This window comes from Grampus griseus, assembly GCF_964374135.1.
Source record: "Grampus griseus genome assembly, chromosome: 17".
Lineage (NCBI taxonomy): Eukaryota > Metazoa > Chordata > Mammalia > Artiodactyla > Delphinidae > Grampus > Grampus griseus.
The window spans coordinates 71,024,580-71,044,813 of record NC_139011.1 but is presented as its reverse complement, the minus strand read 5'-3'; the positions used below and the strand labels follow the sequence as shown (position 1 = coordinate 71,044,813).

The following is a 20,234-nucleotide window of genomic DNA, read 5'->3' as shown; positions in this document are numbered from 1 at the left end:
AATTATCTCTGCCACTCAGGTGTTACTTCCTGTGTGTTGCCCTATTGGGTAGTTATTGTGGATAAACATCTCCAAAGGTCAAGGATTAACTAAGATCTGCAACTGGCTAAGTCCTATGATCACTGTTTAGTTTAACTTTTGACAAGCATTGTTTAGTCTGAGGACTTTCTTCTTTAAAAATGAATACTATTTTTATAGCTTTTCTTGTAAGTCTAAAATTAGTTTAAAATAAAGTTAAAAAAATACTGAACTTTAAAACATGGAGAAAGTACTACTTCCTGTATGCTTCTAGATTAAAAAAATTCAAAAGTGATTTCAAATACTTTAAAAACTATTCCATTTAAAGTATAAAACAAAGGCATTTATAAAATTTTAAATATACTGGCCAGTTCTTAGAAGTTATAGAATGAAAGTACACTTCATTTAAACAGTAATTTGAACATGAAAGACAAAATCACTTACTTAAAAATGTGGGTTGTCAGGTAATAATGACATATATGTTAACTTTAACGGTTAGTTCTTAGAAATAAAAGTTACATGAAATAAATGTTCTCTTGCAAACAAGTAAGAATCTCCAGCCAATATGTGCTTTATAAGTGTTTTAATTTGACTCAACGATAAACCATTAGGTATTACTACATTTACCTGTTACTTCTATTGCCCTAGTTTCTCCTATAAGCACAAAACTTGTAAGTTGTAAGGGAAGTGAAATACCTCATGAGTCTATTTCTAAATTTACTTTCTAGGTAGTCTGGAGTATATCATGTCTCTCCTTATAAAAATGAATACATTTAGGAATTAAGAACATAAACTATACCTCAAAAAATTAACAAAAACTGTACCAAACACACTTAAAATTACCAGCATAGCCACTATCTTTTTTTCTATTCAGCTATATCCTCAATAGAAAATGCACATTATTACTCACATGACCATGGATAATGCCAGACAGTTCTGCAAAATTATTGTTTACTCAGTGTTTTTTAGAGTAAAATTGAATGCAAAGATAATTATTTCATAGATTGTCCATTTAATGACATAATTTACACTAAGTGTTCAGCAATACTGAACTGCCTAGTTCAAATGAACAGGAACACTTTGAGTCTAGCGCGATCTTTAAAACATTAATGGAGTGTTTCTTAGAAAAGCTAAGTGTCCCAGTAAAATGCTGTATGTACAGTTACTGAAGAAGCCACACTTCACCAACAGCATGTTCTGTGTTATGTTTTATTTACAGCTTGCATTTCAGCTCTATGAATACACAGAATAGTGTCCAAATATTACTCAGCCTCATTCATTATCTGTGGTAAAGTGATCTGCAGAAGACGAAGACCACATCTCTCTTATGTGGAAAGAAATGGAATCTCTCTCCCATTCTTGTTGTTCTTATACATCTCTCCACAGAATAGCTATTATTAAGAACTGCAGCCTAGCAAGGTCAGCCTGGTTAAAATAAGCTTGTTTCAAAACTTATTAGTCACTGATATTACTTGGATCTGTTTTTATTTCCCACATAAATAACTAAGTGAAAATACATTGAAACATATTCTGAATATAACAATTAATGTACTTTTATCGAAAGTATGAGAAAATAAAAATATATGTATATGTATGTGTCGGGGGGAGATGGGGATTTGGGGATCTTCAGACAGCAAAATTATTTCCCAAATAATTTACTATTTGTAATCAAATCTTCTGTCACCCAACATGCTCCTAGTAGGGAAATAAGGGGACACAGTCATTCACCTGTGCTTTAAAAGTTAATTTATTGGCTTGTTGTAAACTTAAAAAACAGCATTAATTGAGTTACAAAGCACTTGCATTTCTTACCTAAGGACTTTTCAAGATAATTTGCTTCCTCATAAATCCACCTATATACCATTTTAAAATCAAAAGAGTATTAAACAAACATTCAGGACAATTATTTTTTTAATATACAGCACTCCTCTGCTTAACAAATATTTTAAAATGTAAGTATTGCCAAATTACCTCCTTTAAAAAATTGTTCAGGAGAGATTTTCACGAATTAAATTTATCTTACTCAAGACATTATAAACAAAGTAAACATTTAAGCAAAAAAGTTCCATCGTCAATGATCACTGATTTAGATTAACAATCTGAAGTAGACTAAGTAATAATTGCTTTAGAGAAACATTAGAGAGCTTTATGTGATCATCCACTGTAATTTAAAATAATGCTACAGGGAACTTAATCTTGGCTTGCTAACTTCTTCCTAATTGAGTATGTGAATATGAATACCTAACAATGCAGTTCAAGTACATAATGGTTTGCAATATTGGCAAATTTAATAGATTAAAGCAGTGTACATTCTCAGGCCTATAATTCTTGTTTTATAATTATTGACATTGTTTTATACGAAGATCAAAGTCTAGATAGTTTTTGTGCTTTGATCTTTGAAATTGTTTTTAAGATTCTGCGGTTAAATTTGAAGAAGTAGCTTACAGGAAATGCTACCCAAATTATTTTTCATGAGAAAATAAACAGAATCATGCAAATTTTGAGTACAGAAGCTCCTCTGCCTCACACTTGTGACCCAAAAGTTAATGAGAAAATGGAGAAAATGTAATGAAGTACGCCACGAAAGCCAAACAAGGCAGATAAAAGTCCCCGAATAGGTTGCTTATCAGCATTCCTTACTCAGTGATAAACAGCTTTTCCCTGAATATCTTCAGAGCATTTAGTGTTTGCTAACTGAATGCTTCATTACTGTTGGTCATTGATATAAAATAATATTTTTAGTTATTCATTTTCTTTCATTTGAAATTTAGAAGAGGCTTAAAAATGAAAAGATGAGTTTTTACTATATGTAAAATACAGCTTTTAAACAAGTCTGAAGCCTCAATGATTGTATTTGGTTTTCATGATTTTTAACATATAATCACAATACTTGATGTATATGTTTTATTGTATGTAATTAGGCTCACAGTAATTTCTCATTAGAGAACACTAATTTGGAATGAGTGATGGAAGTTTCGTTAGAACTGGTGATGAATCAGAATTTTAAAATAGTTTTAAGGAGATGATTTATTACAACTACATTTATAATAAATTAGTTGGGTATGTATTGTGTTCTCTAATAAATTATGTGTTCTTGAAGAAGGGTAATCCAGTGCATAGCATCACATCTTGGATAGAGGAAATGCTCAATAAGTGTTTGACTGAATAAATGAATAATGAATTAACTAATGACAAAAAATGGTTCCCTTTAACAAATACAAAAGAACAGTTTTTAAAAGGCACAACATTGTCAAAGTATCTCTTTTACACTTTAAGTTTGTATATTGCATTACACTTTTCAAAGTCAGTTTGCACATCTTACTGTGTTCAATCCTCATGATGAACCCTGGTGTCAAAAGGCCTTAATATTTTTATTTTGCAAATATGGAAACTGAAGCACTGAGAGGCAAAGTGACTTGCTGATGAAAACAAACCAGTTATGTCATAGCTAGAATCCATGTCTTTTAACTTATTTCTCCACGACATTTATTCTATTTATAAACAATCTTTAATTACCAGATTTAAGCCTGTCACAAGACTCTCTTGTTTTGGTTCTACCACCCATTGCTTTTATGTAATATTTTACATAATACTTCTACTCTAAATTCCTTTCGCTATAAATTAAGCAGAAATTAGAATGGAATACTTTTCTGTGCTCTCTCTGCTGTAGCAGCACAAAAGTGTACTATTAAGATGAATTTAAGAATCTGGAAGCTTCCACTTCAGGCAACATGGTGGAATACATGTCCTAGTACAAAACGAATGCGCTATACTTTGTGGCAGGCAGAAGATAAAGCTTGGGGCCCAAGCGGGGCGTGTGTGTGTGTGTGTGTGTGTGTGTGCGTGCGCGCGTGTAATCCAAGACCTGTACACAAAGCCAAGAATTTGCAGAGACAGCACCCTCAGTAAGTGACTTAGAAAGAAACCTTGCTCCACAGAGAAGGACTGTGGGTGTACTTGCCTGTCTCAGCCTTGACTTTGGGTAAAGGGGAAAAAAACCCCAGAAAGTCTCTCCTGTCTATTCCTACTCATAGGGTTGCAGTCTGGCTGATTTAGGGCTAGAACCCACACTATCTATGTTGTTGCCAATCCCCTTTCAAAATACTCAAGTTGAAAATGTAAAGTGATCTGAAGTTGATAGTAACACTAGCAGTCAGACAAAAGCAAACGCAAATTCTCTCTGGAGGTGTGAACTTTAAACTCAGGTCTTAAAAAAATGTCCAGAGATAAAATTCCAAGGAACATGGGCCCAGTAAACAAGCCATCCTGAGGCAGAGTTAAAAGAAAAGCAAACTACAGAATCAGACCCACAAAACACTGATGATGTGGAAATACCAGGTACAGAATGGAACACAAGTCTGGAACATCTCAGAGAATGAAGGCTGACACGGCCTGTGTGTGTGTGGGCACGCGTGTGTGCGTGTGTGTATGTGCGTGCGTGCATGTGGGCGTGCGCACGTGTCAGTGTGTGCGTGCGTGTATGTGGGCGTGCACACGCGTCCATGTGCGCGTGCGTAGGTGCGCGCGTGTGTGTCTGCACGTGCGTGTGCACGCATCTGCGCACACGTGTGTGCGAGTGCGCGTGTGTATGTGCGCGTGTGGTGAGGCTGCTGATGACAGGGTTTGCAGCTCAGGGTGGAGGGTGGAGCACACAGTAGTGGGAGGACGTCTAGGTTCTCCTTTGGCCTCTCCCCCCAAATTAACTGTCCCACCAACACAGTTTCCAACACTGGGTAAATAGAGCATTAAAACATGGTGGGTGCACATTATGGGTTACTATACAGCAGTTAGAAGCAACAGATTAAATATACATAAAGTAATATGGATATATCTTTAAAAATATAGAGTGTAGTTAAACATTAAGAAGAATAATGATTTATAGAATATACATTTATGAAAATTAAACACATATGCACCCAAGATAATAACATATGTTTTATAAAAACACATACAAATAAAAAGATACACACCAAACACAGACTATTTGCCTCTGATGGGGAGGGGTATAATGGTGGCCATTAGCGATAAAATAGAACGAGTAAATAAAGCCAGAGGGCCTTGTTTGGGCCAATTATAATTGTGTACCATGAGCTAAGGGGCATAAGGCATGTGATCACTCAGTCCTATGAACCTGAGGTTAAAATAAAAAGAAGGAAGAAACAAACTCGATGGACGGGTTAAAGAGTAGAATAAACTGGCAGAGAAATCTAAAGATCAAAAGAAATTACCGAGAATGTAAATTAGAGGGGAAAATAGGAGGCAAAAAGGTCAAACATGGAGTACAGAGAGAGATACAGGAGCCCGAGGGAGGAAATATTCAAAGAGATAATGACTGTGAACATTCTACACTTCATGAAAGACACCATGACATGAAAGCATGATAAACAGAAACTAAGAACATCAAAGACAAGGAGAGCACGTTAAAGCTGTCCGAGAGGCAGACTACCTACTGAATAATTAAACCGAATAAAGGCTAACCTTTTCAGAACATGAGATATCCTCAAAGCCCTGTGAGGAAATCACTGTCCATCTAGACTTGTGCATCTAGCGAAATCACCTTTCAGGAATGAGGGCAAAAAGGAAAACATCTTCAATCTGTCAAAAACAAAGTTTAGACTGGTAGACCTTCACTAAGGTGCACTTAAAGAGTATGGACTTCAGGAAGGAGAAAATAAATGCTAGAATATCTATTTAGTTACTAAGTATGGTTAAGTATTTTATACTGTTATTTTTAAAATCAATTTCCTTTTCAAAAACAATAGCACATTTCCGAAATATCAGAAGTTCCAAAGAATGCAGCATGAATTAACTGGGTTTAATGACCTGCTTTGCCTGTTTATATATGGCATCAGCAGTTAGGTAGGATGCCAGACAATCACTTGGCAATCTGATACTAGCAATCTTTGAATCCTCCACACTATGCTGCATTGTGGCACATGGAATTATACTGTATTACATAATGTTGTAATTCAAATAAACTCCAAGTCCAAGAGGTGAGGCGTCAAGAACAAATACTGCTATCTAGTTTCTCAGTTGGTGTAAATGGAAGCATTTAGGAAAGTTAATTCCAACACTGGCATAACCCTTATAGTTTACACTGGAGTCAAATGCTACAATCAGTCCTGTACTGAGCTCAATATTTACTCCTACAATAAACCTAATACTAATGTCTAGGGCGATTGCTGAATATATAATAGGTTTTTGTGTGTTCTTACACTGATAAATCTTATCAGTGTCTCACTTGAACATGAGTGGCCTTATATAACCAGAAATTTTGTTCTATTGAGCCACAGTATACAAAGTAATAAAGAACATTTACGGATGATAAAATATCGAAGTGAAGTTGAAGCATTTAATCTACTGCAAAACTCATTTAATGCAAACGTACCCTGGCAATATAGATATTATTGATATTATACTTGAAGGGAACATTTTCATCCAGTGTATCTCATGGAAATTTAATTTCCTTCTTCTCTGAGAACTTGGAATTTGTTAGACTGTGTCCATTTCCAGCACAAATTTCCATTAGTACATAAAGTGTATTCTTACATATTAGAGAAGAATTTGGGACTTTAGAAAAATCCCACAGTGTCAAGTCTATTGCTGTGACGGCACATTTGCTATGACATTGCAAATCACAATACGTATGAAGAAACTTAAAAAAAGCTACTTTAAGTTAATCATTATGTTGATTTTGATGTCAATTTCATGCCACCATGCTGTTTCTTTCTTTCTTTCTTTTTTTTGATGGGTTTTGTGAGGAAGTACAGACTGGACTTAGATCAAACAGAAATTGGCACTTTTAAAACAAACAAAGCAATTACATTTGAAGAAATTAAAAACAAATAGATGAGCTAAGGACATTTAGGTTAGCTTTGATAGACTTCCTTTCTTTCCTTTTAGCTTCTTTAAGATTTTACTTTGTACCTAAATAAAACATCAGAGTCTGGATACTGTATACCAAACAAAAAGCGGTTGTAGTTTAGTTCTAAGGGCTTATCATCAATTATTTCTGAATCAAAATAAGTTAAAAATACAACCAACAATTGCTTTATCTCAACTATTGCCAAAAATCGGCCTGGACATTTGCTGACTCCAAATCCAAATGGCATGTGGTAATACTTCAACTTTTTCCCTCTTTTAAAAAAGGCGGTTTTCTTCTTACCACTTTCTGTAAAACGATCAAATCTAAACTCCTGTAAAGAAGAAAACAGAGTGTTAAAATAAAAAATTTCCATGAAATAGTTTGAGTTCAGGTTCACACAGTTGCCCGCCCTCCCTGCCCATCTTTTTTTTTTTTTTTTTTTTTTTTGCGTTACGTGGGCCTCTCACTGTTGTGGCCTCTCCCGTTGCAGAGCGCAGGCTCCGGACGCGCAGGCTCAGCGGCCATGCCTCACGGGCCCAGCCGCTCCGCGGCATGTGGGATCTTCCCGGACCAGGGCACGAACCCGTGTCCCCTGCATCGGCAGGTGGACCCTCAACCACTGCGCCACCAGGGAAGCCCCTCCCTGCCCTCTTAAAAGGCTTCTTTTAACCCAGAAAATACCAGGAAGTAAAACTTAACTAAGTGCAAATCACGTATGAACTTTCAAAAAACCCCAGTGTTATTAGAAAATTACTTCTCCCATATCAAACAAATTCAAACTTTTCTATATGACTTTTCTTCACATTTCTCTCCTACACTGAGTTTCCTAAGTATAGAGGCACTATTTCTGTTTTTGTTCTCTAAGGTGGGTCTCCACATACGGGCACTTGAAATACCAATGCTGGGTAGAGGGAAGGGCTCCTGCAGAGCTACCATGGTTAGCGGACAGTGAATCCTACTGGCCCCAGAGGCTGCCTACCTAAGGATCCCTCGTGTGCCCTTCTCTATCCCTTCCCATCAGCTACTGAGGGATGAGAAGGATGAGTTTAGGATTTAGTGTTGGGATGAAATAGATATTAAATAATAAGATTCACATTAGGCACTAGAGAAGAACTAAGCCACAAAATCGGTCTGGCTTGTGTTTTGACGTTGTATCGACTTTCTCCTATGACAGCTCTATTTAGAATGAGTGTTCTTTGGGTTAACTCTCTTGGCTTCTGAGATGTTTTCACAAGTAAGTTATAGTACTTGTTCCAGAAAATTACGGGACTGGTTTATGGAGGGTGTTGGGTCCTCCATCTTAATTTACTCTCGTGTGAGTCTCTGAGAGGACACTGAAGGACCTTATTTTAGCCCATGGTGAATTAAACCATCGATTACATTAACGCACATGGCACGCATGACAATGACCAAGTCTTTCCCGTACGCGGTGCTCATTAGCATTAGACCTGCTCAGCTCACAGCTTTGCTATGAACTATGAAGCCAAAGGCAAAGAAGCAGGTCAGACTGAAAGCATTTAGGTTATAGCGAAAACCCTACAGTTCACGTATAAATCCTGAATCCGTCACAGATGATCTGATTTTCTCACTCAATGCCAGTATTCATGTCAGCAAAATCATTTCCTTTAAAAGTATTGGTTTTATCCCCAATTACCTAGGATACTGATGTTGATAAATATTCAAGCTTAGAGAACACATTTTGTGTGGTTTCTATTCCACCCCCTAAACTTGCAAGTTGATGAAATCATAATGGCAAAATTAATCTGCATCAGAGTGCAAGTATATTTTCCCACAGATAGTTCTGGGATGTATCTGGATAGGATCTAACCAGTGCTAACCTAAAAGTATCTGTCCATCCTTGTAGTACGGATAAGGACATTCTCTGTGGACATCCACTTTGTTACTGGAGATAGGATGGCTATACGGTACTCTCTCCCAGTAAATCTTTTTCCATTACTGGGGCCCAAGCCTGCTTGCCTGGGTTCAGTACAGGTGCTTCCTCCTCCTTACTGACCAATCTGAGGAGACCAGCGCTCTTCCCAAGAGCTCGTTCCCTAGGCCAAACCAGTTGATGTCAATTTTGCCACAAAATGGTTTTCTATTCTGAAAAGCTCTCCCTGTGGTCAGTCCTATGGTTTAAGCCAGAACATGCAAAAGGAAAACTTAGCTTGGGTTATGACTTCATAGTGTGCTGATATCATAAATAAACCAGAGACTGTCATGGCTTTTCTATATTTCTTTGTGTACATGACTATGCAGCTGAGAAGTCACAGTGACCAACAAAGAATGCCGAAGTGCTCTCCCAGCCCTGCCATGTTCAGTTAGCATACGTTCAATACCCCCAAACATCTAGTCAACCAGTAATGTCACTCCTCTAGTTTTCCATCACCTTCCATTTGATTTCCTCACAATAAATATCATAGAAATTCCTATTTAGTTGTTTATATTATGAAACAAGAAGGGAAAAGGCCAACTTCTTTTGCTCTGTGGCTACCATTAAGCTCAAAGGGCATATGGGCATAAATAGCTTTTTGAGTCAAAATTTCTTCTCAGTTTGTTTTCCGTTGCCAGGACATGGAGAACCCAAGCAGGAGCCAATTTTAGGATGGGCTTGTGGCAGCTGCTAAGAATATAGTCTGGTTTTAGAAAAAAAGAAGGGGTGTAATAGTCTCACCCCAGAAATTCTGGGGTCACAGTGACATAGAACAAAAAGTTAGAAAGCTCAAGATGCTTTGATCTTTGATCTGGAACAACTTGAATACAGGATTTGTCATGTTGCAGTGACCATAACAGCTGGGTGCTTCACGATTAAAAAGGGTCAATTAAATGCAATATTATTCAATGGAGAAGAACAGAGAAATCATAAGAGAAAAGCATGAGACACTGAAATTCCCCATCACTCCTCTACTGACTGTTGTGGTTGTTCCTCAACATCTTTCTTCTGCATGAGATCTCTCGAGGCACCAATTGTGGTAATCACATTGCTCTGGCCTCTCACTGATTTAGGAGAGGGTGTATGAACCCGTCTCTCGGTGCTACAGGGGAGGAGTGTATGGGGCCATCTGGGAGAAGTTCTCTTCTTGTGAAGAAAGAAAAACACAACATGGTCCATCACTCTTCCTCCTCTAGACCTGGTTATATGTGAATATGATGCCTGCAAGGCTGCAGCTATGCTGTCACCAGGCTGAAGCTAGCCCTCAGGAGATGGCAAGCCAAGAAATCCCAGGAGACGGGAGGTGTCACACTGTCTTATTTATCTCCATATTTTCGAAGCCCCACCAGAGTGCTATGCACGGTGAGGTTCCACAGATGTCTGTTGAATTAGTGAATAAATACATGACAATAAAGTATATTTTAAAAGCAATCTTCAAACTTTTGAAGAAAACAGAGATATTGAATGAATAAATGAAGATGGAGAGAATGAAGAGTAGATGACTATTCAAATAGGAAGTGTTTACACATGGAAAATGGTATAATATTTAGTAGCAATAAAGATTGGGTAGACGATACAATTTCCTGGATAGAGAAGAATTTTGGGTATGAGTGACTGAGGAACACTGCATACCACCCTAATCTGTGTCCTCCAAATTTTGTTTAGTTCGGTTCAACAGCTTCTTTTTAGCACTTCCTGTATGTGCAGCATTGAAGTTTGGTTGCTCAGTGGTTGATCAGTTTATGTTTGTATCCTTGAAATGTACTAAACGGCACAATCTCTATTCCAGTTTGAGAGACAGACAAAAAATTATTGAGAGTATTTCCACATTTGTCATGACTAGTATATTCTAATAATAGTGGAAATAATCAAAAGAATGTTGATACAACAATTTTTATAGTGATTTAGAATTTTTTCAAGGGCTTTCAAATTTATCACTTTATAATCCTTACACCTCCGAGAAGTAGGTTGGGCAGACTTGCATGAGGTGAAATAAGGCTTTTCGTCTTCAGAGCCTTGGCGGGGGGTTGGGGGTACGTCAGAGGCTTTGTAATTACTTTGTTGTTTCCCTGTGTCCTTACTTTAGGAGGCTATATGGTTAAGGTAATGCGTTACCATCTTAAATGTTGGCTGTTTCTTCCCTATGGCCCAGCCCTTTATACCTCAGCACCTCCATAGAAAAACCAACCAATAGATCTGGTCTTCTCCATAGCTCTATTTTTGGATGCTGCATTTTGGCAGAAAAGTAATCATCACCATTTACTGATCACTTGAGAGCCAGTGGCTAGAATTCTGGCTGACAACTGACAAATTTGAAGAAGGCTTCATAAAATTTTTAAAAAGTATCCATTCCTAGTTAATTAAGAGATCATCTAGATTTTCTTGGGTAGCATTTAGACCGATAAAGAAAGAAAAGAGAATTGGGAACAGGTGGTTCCTTTTGCTCTCTCTCATTGTTTTAATTTCACGTGCCAATTTTCTTTTCCACATCAGCACGTGCCACCCGACTGGCTAACATTACAATAAGCTAAGGAACCCATATTCAGGAAAAGAATACTTCTTAACACAGTTTACGTGTTGCTAGCTTACAGGCCCAATTAGGTTCCCAAACATTTTTTGTTTAGCCTACATTGCGTTTTAAACTTAATTTCTCCAAACGTTTAAAAATTCTAAGCTTCACCCAGGAATCTGAAGTTTAAAAAAAATAATAAAAATGACTTGGTCGCATCAGGTCTACATGCTTGTTAAGGACTGAGGGTTGGTTCCAAAGTAGCCACATGGTCTCCCTTAGATGCCTCCTGGGCTGTCCTTTCACCAGAGTTCTCACCACTCCTGATAGTATTGCTATATTTACACACAAGCCACCTCATCTACTGGATCTAATTAGGCCCCGTACACATCTGAATGTGCGATATCTGTAGTGATTTAACGTTTCAACTTAAGTATATTTTCACTTTCAGAACATTCATCCATCTCAGCACCTCCTATTTATTTCCTTCTATGGGTCTCCTGCATGCCAGGCACTGAGAATTCAGAGAAGGTAAGGACAAGGTCTCTCCCCTCCTGGAACTTACAGTATATGGACACACAGGCACACAAGTAATTGCAAAATACCGTGGGGTGTGCCCCAAAACAAAGGTACACCAAGGCCACAGAGTGAGCAGTGGCAGATTCTCTGAGGAATGAGGTGGGAATCAGGGACAAAGAAGAGGTGATTAAGGGGGATTACTGTGGAGTCACCTGGAGTCTCTCGGTGGACAAGAGAGGCATTCAACAATAGAGAGATGGGTGAAGGAAGATATAACCTGTTTCTACAATGAAATATTCTAGGGTCTCTTGGGCTTGAACATCCTGAAACCATGCCTCATTGGGTTGGGGGGAACCAATGTTCCACGAAGGCACCTCAGGTTCCATGTCCTCTGAGAATAACTATACTTATATCTGGAGTTGGTCTTCCTCATGATTTTAGCCTAAGAGCTATTGGCTACTTTCTATATCTAAGGGCTGGTCTTCTCATTCAAGATCTGTAGGGTACAAAAGTCAGGCAGTGAGGAGTATGAACTTCGGATGAGCTCCTGGGATAGTGCTGTCCGTGACAAAGGCCAAGGATGGAATTTTCCAGAACTTTCTTCTCTTTTCTTACTGTTAGTGCATGATTGTTTTGGGATTGGCATCTGTTACACGAGCATCTATACCATCTACTTATTGCCATCCTAAGTGATTAAGAACAAAAGGAATCAATCCATAAGCCTGAGAGTGGTAAGTGCTCAGTAAATGTTTATAGAATGAATGATTACATAAAGGCCTTGCCAAATCATATAAAATTGGTTCTGAACTATACCATTTTTTCTCTGTGCCGGTAACTATCAGCATTCCGCAACTAATTTCAAGGGAACAATACCATAGCAAAAATTAGCTAGTTGATTTGAACACTAGTCAGGCATAGTTGGCTAATGTTAAGTCTAGTAAATAATAGAGAATGCTCTTCAACTCAAGCTAGAGCTGCCCTAATGATGCTAAGTCAGAGTTCCCAATACTGCAATTTTGTTCTTCCCACAGATTTACTATGAGGCAAACCCGTCCGACTACTCTTTATGATGTAAAGTTTGGGCATTGATATTTAGCATGCCACAGGAAAAGTATAAATCGACACACTTTCAAATGTTTAGCTTTGATATTTAAATTCCTAGAAGTCTAACTCACGGTCTTTTCCATCATGGCGGCAGGGTTGGGGATAGAGAACAGGAGGATCCCTAAGACCTTAACAACGGTGGTGTTTGGTAAACATTTATTATTTTTTGATAACTTTAATGTTGATTTTACTATTGTGACATGAATAATAAACTTGATGACTAGCAGGATAATCAGATAATAAAAATACTAAGCAGAAATTAAAAATTGTAGATAGAAATGAAACTTTTTAAATTTTAAAATATTTTTCAAATATTAGCTATTTACTTGCTTTACTTATTGACCACCTAGTTCCGTAGGGAATTTCTTTTTTTTTTTTGATATTTACAAACGTGGAGATGAAGCCTGTTGTCTGCAAAAATGTTCATTCACTCACCAATACCCTACTTCTTATCTGCTATCATTATTCACATAACGCCTCTTCTGAAATACACAGAAACCATATGTACATTCTCTCCTCACTTAAACAATTTTGCCTTTGCTGATGAAATAAATGCTAATTATCTCATTGTATTTGAAGTTTGTCCTTTTCTTATTAATTTCCAAAATTCAACAAGATTTTAATCCAGCCTGGCTGAAAAACATCTTAGAAACGGGGTTTAAAAGTGGTTCAGCTCTAAACTGCTCAAAAAGAGCACAGAAGTTTCCCTTTGAAACATGGCATTTTATACACAAAAACCACTGCAGCAACAACGTGACTTCCTGAGAAGCACAGGCAGAAGATGACTCTGCTCAATTTGCATGCAGGTGGTGAACCTCTGAAGTGGTATTAAGGGATGAGCCAAGGTGGATTAATTTCCAGTCTTTGATATTCATTAACTCCAGCTTCAGAAAAAAATACAAGGAGATGACACAATTACCCTCAGAGCTTTACCTGTGAGCAGCAGCTTCACAATCTCAAGTTCATAATGCCATCCTAATTGATCAAGAAGGGGCACATACCTTTAGTAAGAGGTGAAAAAGTAGATGAGCTTAACTCTGGCAAGGACGGTATCTGACTCTGGGACAGTCAACCCCACTCTGGAAACACTTAGCAGAAGAGTCATTATTTATTCTCTAAGCCACCTGTCAATAGCTAGCCCTCCATGGGTTTTAATAATTCTCTGCCAAGCAAAACTTAATTTAGGCCTCAAGTGAATAGTGTCCATCAAGGTATCAACGTTCCTTTCAGTTGAGGGAACTGGAGTTTAGTCTCATCGCTGTATTTCTCTTTATAGATCGTGAAACCTTTGAAAGAGAGATCCTTAAGGAAACCTTTCAGTAAATAGGAAAATGTTCTCATTGGAAGGAAAAACAGGAGTCATTAAGCTCTCTCAAATTCTTTCTGGAACAAGATGGTAAGAGAAAGAGCGATCACGAGGGAGAGGAATGTGCGTGCAGTACCTAAGAGGGAGCAATACCGGCGTGATGTTTATTTACCTCTGGAGCTTCAAAGATTTCAGGGTCATAATGTAAGACGGGAGGAAAGATGCCTACAAAGTCTCCCTTTCGCAGACAGCAGTCCTGGCTCTCTAAGTGTAGTGTCAAGTCCTCTTGAACGACGCGAAAGATGCCAGAAAAGGAGCATAGTCGCAAGACCTCAAGAATGGTGCTTTCTGAAAGAAACAAGCAAGCAACATTTTATTAAAATGTGACTGCTCCTGAAAAGTGCTCTCAATTTGCCATTAAAGCGCATAAACAATAGCTGTGATTGACAGGGAAATCCTTTCCCAATCAGATCCATTGAGCACCAGGAAGGAGCCAATGGGGGCTCTGAATGGGAGTGAGGAGGGGAGGGATGAGACAGCTGTGGCCCAGCCCCCAAAGCTCGGGGCATTTCACAGGCAGGAGACAACAGCGCTGTACTGGGGCAGAAAGTCATTAATCAGGAACTTCGTAGGCAAGAATGATCTGCAAGAGAGGAAGTCTGTGTTGGGGCATACGCACTGGAAATTAAAACCGTATCCCAGTTAAAGTACACCACTGGTGGGTTATTTCACCAACCTTCGGAACAGTGATGCCTTCAAAGCCAGGCTTAGGCATTTACTAACCACTTAGGCAGTTAATAGTAAAGTAATTGTAGTAGTGCTTTCTGAGATAGCTTAACACTTAATTTCTTTTATGCTGGTTGTAAATAAAATGTGAGTCAGCATTTGCTGGAAAAATTTCAAAGGGAAAATACTTTAATAGGAATCCGAAGAAAACCATATTTCCCCCAGCATCCAGGGAAAATAACAGCCACCATCATAACCTGGAAGATTCCAGAAGCTGAACGTCCTTGCTTTCCCAGTGGCCTTCACCTTTTGCTCCTAGCACGACAGATTTTATGGCTAATTTCCGGCAATTTATCCTGGCAGTTTGAGGAGGAATTCCTTTGGGAATAATATGCATAATTTGCATAAATCATTCTGATAGCATGCATATCAGCATGCAGCTCCTGTCTAGGTCTGCATCTTTGCCTTCATAATCAAAACTGACTATGTTTTCACCAGCGTGAATGGGTCTTAGAAGAAAAAGCTTGATTCTCTCTAATCAGCAATGCGAAAAAAGAGCTCCAAATTGAGCGTTCTTTCCCCCTTCACATGGTAACAAATGGTTGTATTTATGGCTTGCAATTTAGAATCTCTCTCTCTCTCTCTCTCTCTCTCTCACACACACACACACACACACACACACACACACACACAGGCCAGTTTCTTAGTGTTCAGCAAAGGTCTGAAATGTAGAATAACCAATTATTAGATTATAGAGGCGGGCAGGTCAGTGAGGGCTTGCGTCAGGCAAAAAATAAAAATAAATGCTATTTGCCCCCAAATTGAAATCTATGCACAGCTTGCATAGGACTATCAAGTAGCTTTGGGGACCTTCTCCCAGGAGGTTTCTCCCTAAGCATTCATTTGTCTAAAGAAATGAGGCTGCGGTCAGCTCTGTGTGGCCAGTGTGGTGATTCGATATGACGTACAGTGAGGCTGTGCATATTCTTCTGGACTGCCTTCGTTATTATAATCAGGAAGAGTCAAATCGGTTTGTTGGTGACAGGGCCAGAAAAGAACTTTGGTTTTGGAACATGGACTCCACTGCAGATAGCCACAAGGCACCTGACACGACGGATTTCAGCTGGCAGGACACAAGCGACCAACATTTCTATGGTGAAAAGCAAGGGTCAGCTTCCCGTGTACTGCTGCTGGCTCATGTTGAATCAACAGCAGCATAACATCATTTTAGCTTGTGGTGTGAAATGGTAGCTGACATATGCAGCAGTGCTGTGCACCCACCAGGTCCAGGAGTGGTGTGGGAAGAAGAAATACAAAAGCAAAATAATTGTGGGGTGGCCACTGTGACAGGGCAGGCATCCGAATAACACGGTCACATCCCATTGGCTGACGTGCTCGCGGGAAGTGTGGCAGCTTGCGCCCACTGCGGTATCACAAATGACAATTGGGCAAGCGTATCTTATGCAGAAGTTAATCACAATAATGGAGCACAAAGTGTGGCTTAGCGGTCAGGTCATAAATGACAAATCTGTTTTACCTTCCAGGACCGGTTATGTGCGCGAGACGAGGTTGGCTCTGGATCGCAGCGATCATGTTGAGAATCATCGGAGGACAAAAGGAATGAGTGGCATTATTATCCACAAAGGAGAGGGGAGCTTCCGTGGCTCTGCGTTACAACGTACAGACACAAAAGCCACAGCCTTGCCGCCAGCTCCAGGAAGAATGCAGGCAGGGCTATATATACGTTGAGAAGAATGACAACTGCACAATAAAAAAAAAATTGCAGCCTCTACTTGTAGTTGTCATAGTTGAGCAGACACCAGCCAGTGCCACTGACAGACCAGCTGGGCCCTGGGAGGCCTTCCATGCTGCACAGTAAATTACCCTGCATGGCGGAGCAACATCTGTTTCTGTGCTAGTGCCGAACAAACAAGGCAATTGAAAACATACCAAGGGATAACCAAGCAACAGATGAACATGACCCGCATTTTTCCCCCCTTCTCACACTCGAGGTGCTAAACTTCATTGTGCAAGCACTCCACGGAAGAGAGGCCAGGTTGGTTTGATAAGGTGTTGTCAGAGAGATTTTACATATTTCCAAAATGGAAAGAAAAACCTGATAGTATTGTTATTCTTAGAATCTTCTTTCCCCCTTCTATCTTCATTTCTTTTATACCAAAGCTAGCACTCAGTTCTCAATTCGCTCTAGAATTAAAAAAAAAAAAAAAAAAACTTTCCATACACTTATAAATATTCAGTCTTTAAACCTAATTTGCTATACTTAGTTCACATGCCTTCAAGCATTTGTCTTCCAATTTCCACTGAATAAATGCGTACTAATGAGAACTAGAGCAAGCTGCTGAGGCAAAGCTGGGTGACTTGGGTCTGGCCTGCCACCAGCTTGTGATAGGCGGGCAAATTGAGTTAAAATGAAAAGTCTTGTCAGCTGAAATTCAACATGGTAGCCAAACAGCAAGCTGTCAATCATTCCAGCCAAAACAAGGGACTGCAGGTAATAAAAGGTCATTGTGATCATTAGTGCACTTGGCTTTCATATGCAAGTTAATTTTAATTAAACATGATCTCTATCTGTAAATGTTTTATAAAACTTGTGCATAATGGGTTGTTAATTTATACTTACATTTAGCAGGTAATAGGACCCTCTACTTACTAAACGCATTGTAGAAAAATGGCTATCAAGAATGCAAATATTTGGGGGGTAATTTACACCAGGCACTGCAAGGTGCCAACAATTGCAATTGTGATTAAGATAAGGCTGCCTGTGTTTTATTAAGAAGTGAACTTTACTGACTAGTATCACCAGGAAACTGGATTACAGAATTCCCACAGTGAACTTACAATTCAAAGCCTGCCCTGTCTTCTTCACTTGGCCAGGGAGATTTCTCTTTGCAGGATATAAAAATATTCTGATTAAGTATCCCTTCTAAGCAAAAAGCTGGGGAGTATGTTGAGCTAAGATGCTTTATAATGTGACGGGGAAGGAATATGGCAAAGGAGAGGAAATGCTGGTAGAAAAAGGAATATAGACACTCTCTCTTCTGCCCTCATAGCTCAATGCTGGCTGTACTAATTGACAGATGATTCTCATTTGCAGATTTAAAGAGCTGAAGCCATTCATGACAATCAATAATGCATGTTACAACGCAACCACAAACAAGCACATCCAAATTTCTGCCTCACACTTAGGCCATGTCTGGATATGTGGAATGAATGTACTGTGACATGGCCAGACTGTTAATTTGGGTCATCTTAATGATTGGTGCAGACTGTCACACCATCTGATTAGCCATGGTGATCAGTGGATAGCGGCAGTGGCTGCAGTGAAATGAGCAGCCAGACCCTGCTGCAGTCGACTGGGGCTGAACACGCCGATGGTCTGAAAAAGGCAGGCGGACAGGAAAGGGAAAGGGGGCTCTGGAGGCAGTGTGCGCTAGAAGGGTGAGGGTGAGGAAACAGAGTGAGCCTCCAGATGTGTAGGCGAGTTTTTACAAAACCACTTTCGAGACAGGTGAGAAGGTAAATAAGGCACTGTGGTCATCAGACAATTTGAAGCCAAATAATTACTCTTTGGCTCAACAACTGTGTATTTTAAGTGAAGTTAAAAGCAAATCTGAATTGGTACGAATGCCTTTCACTCTGCGCTGCAGGCACGGCTTTTGGTTTACTGCTAAAATACACAAACGTAAATTCAACATTCACAGAGTCAATAAATGCACTATTAAGGAATTTCTCTGCTCAGGGCACTGGGCCACTGCTGTTGGTGGAAAAAGAGAACAGAGAATATGGATGTGGCCTTCACACACACTACAATCTAGGTGTTAAGTCGGAAGGTACATATATACAGGAATGCTCTCCAGGATCCTAGTGAAGATACTGTTCAATTTTTGATTGGATAACTCCAATGATGGCATTCAGAAAGTCCATTTTAGTAGCAAGTTATTTTTCGTACTGAGCTGAATTTTCCTCCCTTAAACTTCCACCCTTTAGAAGACACAAAGGCAAAAAAATTGAATCTCTCTTCCACATAACAGCCCTTTAAAAATATTTAAAGACAACTATCATGTCATTTTTTAATTGTCCATCAGAGATGATATGGCCTTTAGTCTTCAATTCAATTAGTCAATATGCCTCTTAAAATGTGGCAGAGCTGGGTGTGCTATTTCAGTTGGAAAAGTAGAGAGGGACTACTTTCTCTGCCCTAGATACCACACTTCTATTAATATTTTGTTGGAAGCAGATGAGCAACAGATTTTTGAAGTAATATCTCTCCATGGACTTGTGTTAAGCTTTCTGATATCCTATAGGTGATCAGCTCTGACTGCTCATTGCAATCACCGAGGTGGTTTTAAAAAAATAAATGTTCCATAACCGGCCAATAGCATCAGAACCACTGCATTAACTAAAACCTTTAAATTAGTGGTTTTGAACCTTGGTTACACATTAGAGTCGCTTTGGAAGCTTGTAACGCCATCAGCCTGCACCCCAGACCAATGAAATCAGAACCTCTGGGGGTGGTTTGAGTACTTTTTAAAGCTACTGAGATGATTCCAATGAGCAACGGAGGTTGAGAACCACCCTATTCTGCTGCATTTCCTCATTCTATTCTTACGCAGTTGATTTTTAGACCTAAGTACAATAATTTGAATTCTTATTAAATTTCCCTTTCAATCCTTTCAATTCCTGTTGCTGCCATTCATTATATTATCTAGCCCTCTTTGTTTTGTGCTGAGCTGAAAATTTGACAAACATCCAAATTAGTATTTTTCACTTTTTAACCAATGTCTCCTTATGTTACATATAAAAATCTCATTACCTGATTTCTGGTATACGCTTTGTGGGAGATACCTCTCTCTCCTCCCCCAGTTAGAAATTTCTAACATGAAGTAGAATTTTTACCTCCTGTATATCCCCACTGGAAGAGAGGATTTTGTTAAACTTTACTACTGCTGTCTAAATTATAGACACTTTTAATTTTTCAAATACACAATTATTTTATAATATTGAATGAGCTTTTTCAAAATAACACCCACAGTTATGACAAATACATCACACTAAGACGTTAATAGTAAGGCAAACTGTGTGTGTGTGTGCGTGTGAGGGGGGATATACTGGAACTCTCTTTGTAACTTTTCTGTAAAACTATTCTAAATAAAAAGTTTATTTAAAAAAACCCTCAAAATTCTGATGTGAACCTCTAGCCCCAACCTCACCCTCAAACCCAACTGCATTTGAG

At 38.9% G+C, this 20,234-nt stretch overlaps 1 protein-coding gene across 1 annotated transcript in view; it reads right to left on the bottom strand.

The window, feature by feature from the left end:
- Positions 1–6,481: 6,481 nt before the first annotated feature.
- CYP7B1 (cytochrome P450 family 7 subfamily B member 1) overlaps positions 6,482–20,234 on the bottom strand; it is a gene marked incomplete at its 5' end in the record, with an annotated part of 182,147 nt that continues 168,394 nt past the window's right edge. Inside the window, 2 exons of the mRNA XM_082675252.1 lie at positions 6,482–7,214; positions 14,427–14,602. Of these exons, the coding sequence (XP_082531378.1) occupies positions 6,927–7,214; positions 14,427–14,602 (464 nt within the window). The 3' untranslated portion in view covers positions 6,482–6,926. The remainder of the gene's footprint in view (positions 7,215–14,426; positions 14,603–20,234) is intronic.